Genomic DNA, 9,317 nt, shown 5'->3' on the forward strand with positions numbered 1-9,317 from the left:
TTGATACAAAGCCAAAGATATGCGAGCGTTAGGTAGTTACGCTGTGACCGGACAGCTATAGTACAAACTTTATCTTCTTTTCTCGACTTTTCATTTTTATGATTTCTTTGAATTGGCGTACATGAATGAAAAAAACTAATGAAGCTTTTGAAATGAATCATAGCTTGTTCCCTTCAGTATTAATTTCTTTTCTATTTGAACTAAAAAAATAGATAAAAAAAAAAATTTCAAGATTTTTATACCAAGTTGAAGTGATTTTTTTTTTTATGGAAAGTCATTTGTTTTCTTTAAAACCTCCAAAAAGTAGAACTTTTGGAATTTCTCTCAGTTTTCTTAGTTCATCTAGAATAAAAAATCATGATAACTAGAAATCCATTTGAATTTTTTGCTTTAGATAATAATTACGAGCTGTATCTTGTACGCCAGTTGGAAACTCCAGCGTTGCAGCGCTCTACTAATTTCTATGTTAAACATTTTTTTCAACTTATTTTAACCAGTACAGAAATTTTTTATACTTTTTAAATGTTCATTAAAAGATAGAAAAAACTTTGCAGTGCTAAATTAATTTTTTCCTTAAAAAAATAATCGCAAAGAGATGCAATTTTTAGACCTCATAAACCAGGCTCCCCCCTTAACATTGTACGAAATAATAAAGATATTTCTTTGAGGAATTTATCATCGGCTAATACCGAAATTGGAAATTTCATAAAGGCGTGTACTAAGCATAAATTATAAAAATATTAATAAAAATGACGAATGACGGTCGTCCGTAGGCAAGAATTGGTGAGCACCGTGTCATTCCTGTCATGAAAAACCTTCAAAGCTTATCACCTAAGCCATCTATTGCTCAGAAGCAGAATTGCTGAGCCACGCTTAAGGATTTTTGCTAAAGATGAATAAGTAGAACCCACTCTGCTTTTCGATTGTGACTGCCTGTTAGGTAGGTAGGAGATAGAACAGTGCAAATCTTTCCCGAACATCATCTATTTCTAAGAGCAGCCCGTCTAACCTAATTTTATATAATATCATAACCATGACGGTAAAGAGTTGATCACAAAAAAGAAATTACGTAGACCGTTACATTTTGCTATCGCTCACAAGCCACTATTTTTTCTTAAAGTTTCCAAAGTTGTCAAAGAGAGATTTGTGAAAGAAGAAGAGGCAATTTATGACTTACTAGCGTTTTAAAATAGAAATTGTCACATTATTTTTATCAGTGTACATTTAACTGTGAGGAGCTTTCAAACTAGGTTTAAGTATTCAACTTCGCACGGATTAGCTGGAAAACTGGCCCTAATAGAAATTTAATTGAGAATTATTATCAATAGAATTATCGGAGTACCTTTCTTGCTAAGCAATTAAATACTTTCGAAATTTCTCGGAAGCCACTGCTTTAATCTCTCCTCTCCTCTCTTGTGTGCAAATGAATATATCACAAACGAACAAAAACCTATATGTATATACACATGTCTTAAAGTGTACCCAACAACACATAAGCACACAACTTCTAGTGTACATAACACACCGACTAACATTTTAACAATATCTCTTACAAATCTATGTGTGTACCGTCATTCTGTTTTTTTTAAGTTGACTTAACTAAAATATTTAAAATTTTTACCTCAGATCGAGAAACCCGTCACCGAAGGCCTATCGCATCGAACACGCGATCAATGGGAGATCGACAGAACTTCACTCAAATTTGTGCGCAAATTGGGTTCCGGTCAATTTGGCGAAGTATGGGAGGGATTGTGGAATAATACCACACCAGTAGCAATTAAAACGCTGAAGTCAGGTAAGTCAACAAATTGTTAGCGAATATTGACAGCTGATATTAATTAATTAATAATGCCTTTGCTTTCCCACCCTTTAGGCACAATGGATCCAAAAGACTTTTTGGCTGAAGCTCAAATTATGAAGAAGCTGCGTCACACAAAACTCATACAACTCTATGCTGTTTGTACAGTAGAGGAGCCCATTTACATCATTACAGAATTGATGAAGCACGGCTCTCTGTTGGAGTACCTGCAAGGTGCGCTAGCGATCTCCTCTATTCATCTATTGCATTCATACAACTATTTATTATATAATTTTGGATATATGCACATACTCACATATCAATACACAAAAAAAAAATGTATTCGTATGCGCTAGCTTGTAGTTTGTCATTGCGTTACATGAAGTTTGTAATGTGCAGTTGAAAATAATTTATAGTACTTGCAGGCAAGGGACGCAGTCTGAAAATGGCGATACTCATCGATATGGCCGCACAAATTGCCGCTGGCATGGCTTATTTGGAGCAACAGAATTACATTCACAGAGACTTGGCAGCGCGTAATGTGCTGGTGGGCGATAATAATGTTGTCAAGATTGCCGATTTTGGTTTAGCGAGGTAAGTTTAGTGGGGAAAACATATTACCCGTGTGGCGTATTGTTCTATGCAGTATGAAGCATCTCAAACGAGTCATAGGAATGTTTACAATAACAAGAATCAAATGTGAAGTAGGCGATTGATTGATTGATTGAATGTTGGCTGTGGCCAACTGACTGTGTTGCAGTCAAATGAGAATTTTATTCCATATACAGGGTGCTCAAACTAGCTTTTTAAAGTTTAGTTTTTGGCTAGAAATGTTCAAAATGAATCGCTTTTAGTTTGAACACAGTTGGGGAAATATTAAAAACGAAAATCGAAAAATCACTTACGATGATATTAGCTGGACGTCTAGCAGCTGCGATTTAACTTTATTAGACCATTTTTTGAGGGGCGCTGTTAAGGATAAATGTTACGAAAACCAACCGAAGCCTATTTTAAAGCTCAAACACGAAATCGAAGTAGCCATTGCTGAGATAAGTACTCGCGAAAATTTACTAACATATTGGTTTGGCAGAATGGGTTACTGTAAAGCCAGAAGTCATTTGAAAGAAATTGTGTTCATGCATGCTTTATGACAAGATTTACTCTTTTCGATGAAAGAGGAATCGTGACAGATATTCGTACGACTTTTATCTATAGGCGAATAAAATGAGATTCCACGCTATATAGTCCACTCACTGGACTAAAAACAACCTATTATCAACATAAATATTTTCAAAATCAGAAAAGATACCAAGCCGTATTTCTTAAAACATCTAATTAATTTTCACTATACAAAAAAAAAAACAAAAAGAAACAAAAATTTGGAATCCGTATTCATAATTCCTGAATTTTTAGTATAAGTACCGGGTAATTCAAATTTGTATATGGGATCATGTGCTAAAGCGAACTTCTTAAAGATTATTTTAACTTAGATATTATCTGTAGTTTATGGTCCTGCTAGTATTATTAGGTTTTTGAATGTATAAGTGAAAAAACTTGCATACAAGCTTATGGGTATGTAAAATGTATGCTCCTAACTGAAATTGAGTATAGAGGAAAATAAGGAGAATATTTTATACATACTAAAAGCGGGGTGATCCTCTGCTAATCTCCTTACTTTAGATTCAAGTTTTGCTTAAACCACGCTTCCTCTCAACCCATACATATCTTTAGCGAATCTCAATCAATTCAAAAGCTAATAAAGATCTGTTTTAGAACAATTTTATCCAAGGTTAGTGTCGGAAAACAGAGCGATGAAAATGAAAGATGATTCTACTCACAAGTTACCTTAAGTTCCTTGATAAATTCCCATGTTTTTGTTTCATTAACAAGATAAAGAATTCGAGTACATACTTATTTTTGTTATATTTTCTCTTTTCAGACTTATCAAAGAAGACGAGTATGAGGCCCGTGTCGGTGCACGTTTCCCTATCAAATGGACAGCTCCCGAAGCGGCCAACTACAGCAAATTCTCTATTAAGTCTGATGTGTGGAGTTTTGGCATTTTACTCACCGAGTTAGTGACGTATGGACGTATACCATACCCGGGTGAGTACACAATTTCATTAAGCACCTTGATATCAATGGAGGAAAGATGTTAGTGAATAATCATTGGATTATAAAAATTGGATTCATATAAAAGTATTGCATACTTTGCGGTAAAAGAAGGATTCGTGCTTCTAATGCTACTAATCGGTTAAAGTAATTTAAAGTTTTTACTTGTACTTGTATTTAAAGTCAATTTGAAATATTTACTTGTACTTGTATTTAAAGTAAATTTGAAATATTTACGGTCTCTATCAAGTTTGATGAAGTTAATAACTACTCTTTCGCGGTGATTTATGTAGCAAAGTAGAAAACCAACTAATTATCTCGTTTGATAGGTGGTATAGTAAACATTTTCAAAGCACTGTTTCTAATTGGATACGCAGTCGATATACAGTGACTCACAGCTTATTTCGTGTGAGACAATATTTTTACTTTTCATTGAAAAATAAACAACAAAAATGCAATATTACAAAAAAAAATTTTTGGCATTTTATTCTTTATTCACTTCTTCGTGTAACGGGACAAAAACAAAATTCAAAAATATTATCAAAGAAGAAAATATATAGCAACAACAAAAGCTCTTGCAAAATCGTCGTCACAGCTTATTTCGTTTGTTTCAATTAACCGTTATTTAAGAGTAATACAAAACTTCAATTGACTTTTGATTTGTTTTTTACCTGCTTAATATGCTATTAGAAATTATTTCACTTATTATTTTGGTGGCTATCAGGATGGGTCGACGCGCATCAATTGAAAGGCGTGAAATCGTGATTAAACACTATAAGGAGGGCAAAACCCAAAAGAAAATCGTTGAAATTGTTGAGCTGAGCCCTTCAACAGTCCAATATATTATACAGCGCTTCGTACGGGAGAATCGCATTGCAGATAAGGGCAGAAATGCTCCTAATAAGATATTAATGAAGCTGATGAAAGGTGGATTCTAAGAAAAATTAAGCAGGATCCAAAAATAAGTGCACCCCATTTAGCTGTGGAAGCAGAAAAGTACCTTGGAAAAAAAGAGCAACCCTGAAACCATCCGCAGAATTCTTCGGAACAACGATTTTCACGGTCGAACGGCTCGAAATAAGCCTTTTATAAGCGCAAAAAATAAAAAGGTTAGAATACAGTTCGCAACGGAGTACCTTGGAAAGCCAGATTTATTCTGGGATACGGTTATTTTCTCTGATGAGAGTAAATATAACCTATTTGGGTCTGACGGAAAGGTTTGCGTGTGGAGGAAACCAAATACGGAGCTCCAAACTCAAAATTTACGTGGTACTGTAAAGCACGGCGGTGGTCATGTGATGGTTTGGGGGTGCATATCGGCAGCAGGAGTTGGAAGCTTGCACTTCATTGAAGGGAATATGGACAGAATTCAATACCTAAATATTTTGAAAGCAAATTTACTTCAGAGTGCGGAAAAATTGGGCATAAGAGAGAATTTCAGCTTCTATCAAGACAACGACCCAAAGCATAAGTTGGGTGTAGTGCAAGCATGGTTGATTTGGAATTGTCCACATGTGCTTCAAACGCCACCCCAATCACCAGATATAAATGTAATTGAAAACTTATGGCACCTGCTTGAAACAAAAATCAGACTGTATAACATATCCAGCGTAAAGGACCTAAAAGAGGCCCTAAAAACTGAATGATATAAGATTTCCCGGATTACACAAAAAAAGTGGTTTCTTCGATGAATTCTCGTGTAAGAAGTGTGATAAAACAAAAAGGCTACCCAACAAAATATTAATTAGACTTTTTTTAATTTTTAGATAAGAATTGTTTTTAAGTTTAGTATATACACGAAATAAGCTGTGACTTTGACTTTGTATGAATTTTTGTTTTTGTTATATTTTTTCTTATTTTGAAACATTTTTCAAGTATTGTTTTTGTCCCGTTGCACGAAGAAGTGAATAAAGACTAAAATGCAAAAAAAAAATTTTTTTGTGCAATAATATTGCATTTTGGTTGTTTTTTTTTCAGTGAGAAGTAAAAATATTGTCCCACCCGAAATAAGCTGTGAGTTACTGCATAATACAGTCCACCAATTAGACAAAATAAGTCCGTTCGGCCTAAACAAAGGTCCATACTTTATAAGTTTTCAAATAGATTGGTATAAACGATCCTAAAAAGAATTATTCAAAGGTCACCATTCACAATCTTTATTTAAGTTTATATATTTTTGATATTTTGTTAAGATTTGTAATTGGATTTATATGATGTCTTCTCAACACTCCCTTCCTCTCTTACGCAGGTATGACTAATGCCGAAGTGTTAACCCAAGTCGAACATGGCTATCGTATGCCAGCACCGCCCAGTTGCGAACCACGCCTATACGAAATTATGCTTGAGTGCTGGCACAAGGATCCAATGCGACGACCGACCTTCGAGACACTGCAATGGAAGCTGGAAGACTTCTACACATCAGATCAGAGTGATTATAAAGAAGCGCAGGCCTACTGATAAATGCTTTACACTTCCAGCAGCACGTCTCACATTAGCGATAATATAAAAAAACAACATATACTACAACATAGTAATTGCCAACGCCACAGGAACAACAACATCCACAATAATATACACAACAACACTAATAAGATGAGTCGCAGCAGTAGCAGTATGTTGCCAATTGGCGCAGCAGCGCCAGCAACAGCAGTAGCAACAACCTCAACATCAACTACGACAAATGCAACTGCAAAGATGACAACAAAAGCGACAACGTCGATAGCCAATAAAGCTGCAGCCGATGGTGCCAAGTCGTTACAGGTAGCAAGAACAATAACAACACCAGTCAAGCCAATACCTAAGTTGCGGCACGTGACGACAAGCAAAAGCAACAATCGGCATATCAGCAAAACAAAGCAAAGCAATTCGAAGCATCTTCCCAAATCGGACAATTAAGACTAAATTTTTCATGACACTCATTTAAAAATGGTTAGATGAAATATAAGAAAAAATAAATAAATACTAAAGCTGATAATTTGAAAAAAGATAGAGCAAATTGATACAAGCTAACAGGTAGCAACTTAAATTATGCGCAAAAACAATTTGTGTTTGTGAAAAAGGAAATTTGCATTATCTCAAAAACTGAGCGAAAATTTTTATAATTTATGTTGTATTCGGAAATAATACAATTTAAAATATGTGTAAGACTTTAGATATATTTAGCAAAGATTTTTTGTTTTTCGATTCTCTCCATCACCTTATTAAATTTTTTGTCACATTCTTTTTTTTTGTTTTTTTTTTTTTATTTTAACGTATGTAGTTTTTTTTACAAAGCAAACAAGTAATAATAAAAATATTTAATGTATTATTATTTATATGGATATTCGAAGGAGGAAATATTTACATAATTTTATAGGCAGAAATATAATGCAAATAAACGTACATACACATACATACCGACATAGACATTGTGAAAGTCAGAGGTTATATAAATATACATATTTCATGAATAAACGCATACACACAAAACGCATATGCAAGTAAATAAAATATATACATGTATGATTTTTAAAATTTAAGTAAATTTATTTACAATGTTGTTTTGTGTTGCTTATTACCGCTACCTTTATGAATATGTTATGTGATTCGACTTACATACATACAAACATACTATATAAGACTTGCTTGTATTAAAATCGAAAAATCAAAACGATTGCATGAGCTTAACAAGTACTCGTGCCTTCTCTTGTGCTGCATATTAGCTTGCTTTTTGTAAAAAAATCTATATCCCATCAACAATTCAATTGTCTTTGTTTTTATACCCTTTGGCAAAACACACGGATTGCAAATGTTATTGTCTAATTTTGCACCATTGCAATGAATGTTACGAACATTGTATATTTTTAGCAAGTGTACATTTGTTCCATTATAATTAATCCAAAACTCACAAAACAAGAAACCAATCAGCAGTAGCTGTAATCAAAAGTGTTAAGTGAAACAGGCAAATACATATACATATATGCACACACATATACCATACTAGTACCATATACTTACACATATGCTGATTTTGTCTAAAAACTTTTGTTTCCATTATTCGCATAAATGTTTTGTAATTCTAGTTTTAGTAAACTTAATTATTACATACATATATATGCTTATACATACACAAAGTATAATTTAAGTACTGTTAGGTTATTACTATTAAAATTATTACTATTACTATTACTTTTATTACAAAAGTGAATGCAAATTGACCGATTAAAATAAATCTATACAAATTTATATTACAACAAAACAAAAAAACATCGTACATCTCTATAAATTTGATGTTGGATTGTATTTATTGTGTGGCAAAACCCCTCGTAAAAAATGTTGGCATTTAGTATATTGTGGATTGGCATTAAAACTGACAAAACAAACAAAAACAGCTGTGGGCTGGCTGGGATATTAGCTGGCCGACAGCAAGTGAGACATATGTGTTGTTGCGAAGTGAAAGTTTATCTATCTTGATTAGACGAAAATATGAATACGTAGAGAAAAGTGACTAAGGCAAAAAAAAAAAACAAAACCAAAAGAATTTTATTATGAGTAATGATTGAATTGAACGCAAAATGTATTGAAATATATTTACGAAGTAAGTGCATGCGACATTTACAAATATGTATGTATGACAGAGTTCATTCGAACTAATTTGCATTTAGATGGATATGAGTATAAAGAGTATGTAAATAATATAAATTGCACTTAATTATTTCGATATGAGAATTTTTTATTTGTATGATTTCAATTGAAGTAGTTTTGTTTTTGTAGTATGCAAAGCAACAGCAATTTTCAGCAGTCTCACCATAAATAAATCAAGGTGCCGAGTAATAGGGATTTAACAATTTGCTCCGCCTTTGAATTAGGATGCAGAGTGCGATAAAGTTCTCGATAAATAAGCTTCACTGGCGAAGTGGCAATCTGGTATTCATAGTAAACGTAGCTACTAGCCTCGCAGAATGTTGTTCTCTAAACCGCGACGCGTTGCCTTTGAATCTCATCCACACGGTCTGGCGTACATTTATACCTCAGTAAACCAGCATAACACAATGCTGTGCAAGTCATAAACACTCTGTTTGAGGCTGAGCTGTCTCTCAAGCAGGCCCAGAGACATCTCCTTTTTAAAAAAAGGAGCACAACAAAATGCTCGGCAAGCAGTTTCTGCTAGGGTGTCACCGTAGGCCTCACCCATGCAGACACCTGCTCGAGCCTGAGCCACCTCCCAGGCACATCAGGAGACATCAACTACAATACGTGGACGAGATCCAGGACAAAACAGACAGACCACTCCAGGATCAGACAGTGTACAGACAGGCCATTAACGACATTCATCGGGAGACCATTACCACCTTCTTAAGCTCCCGACCCCCGAATGCCGTTATCGGAGTCCAACCACCACCTATTGCAGACGAAGAGCTCCAACTTC

At 34.3% G+C, this 9,317-nt stretch overlaps 1 protein-coding gene across 5 annotated transcripts in view; it reads left to right on the plus strand.

Moving 5' to 3' along the window:
* Positions 1-8,420, plus strand: part of LOC128867667 (uncharacterized) — a 105,159-nt gene extending 96,739 nt beyond the window's left edge. For 4 of the 5 annotated variants that reach the window (XM_054109089.1, XM_054109091.1, XM_054109092.1 and 1 more), the window contains exons 7-11: positions 1,627-1,795; positions 1,874-2,032; positions 2,215-2,392; positions 3,738-3,904; positions 6,159-8,420. In XM_054109089.1, coding sequence (XP_053965064.1) covers positions 1,627-1,795; positions 1,874-2,032; positions 2,215-2,392; positions 3,738-3,904; positions 6,159-6,367 — 882 coding nt within the window. In that variant the 3' untranslated portion in view covers positions 6,368-8,420. The remainder of the gene's footprint in view (positions 1-1,626; positions 1,796-1,873; positions 2,033-2,214; positions 2,393-3,737; positions 3,905-6,158) is intronic. The other variant, XM_054109094.1, reaches the window with a different exon arrangement.
* The last annotated feature ends 897 nt before the right edge of the window (positions 8,421-9,317 follow it).

The sequence above is a fragment of the Anastrepha ludens genome, chromosome 6 (assembly GCF_028408465.1).
Source record: "Anastrepha ludens isolate Willacy chromosome 6, idAnaLude1.1, whole genome shotgun sequence".
NCBI lineage: Eukaryota > Metazoa > Arthropoda > Insecta > Diptera > Tephritidae > Anastrepha > Anastrepha ludens.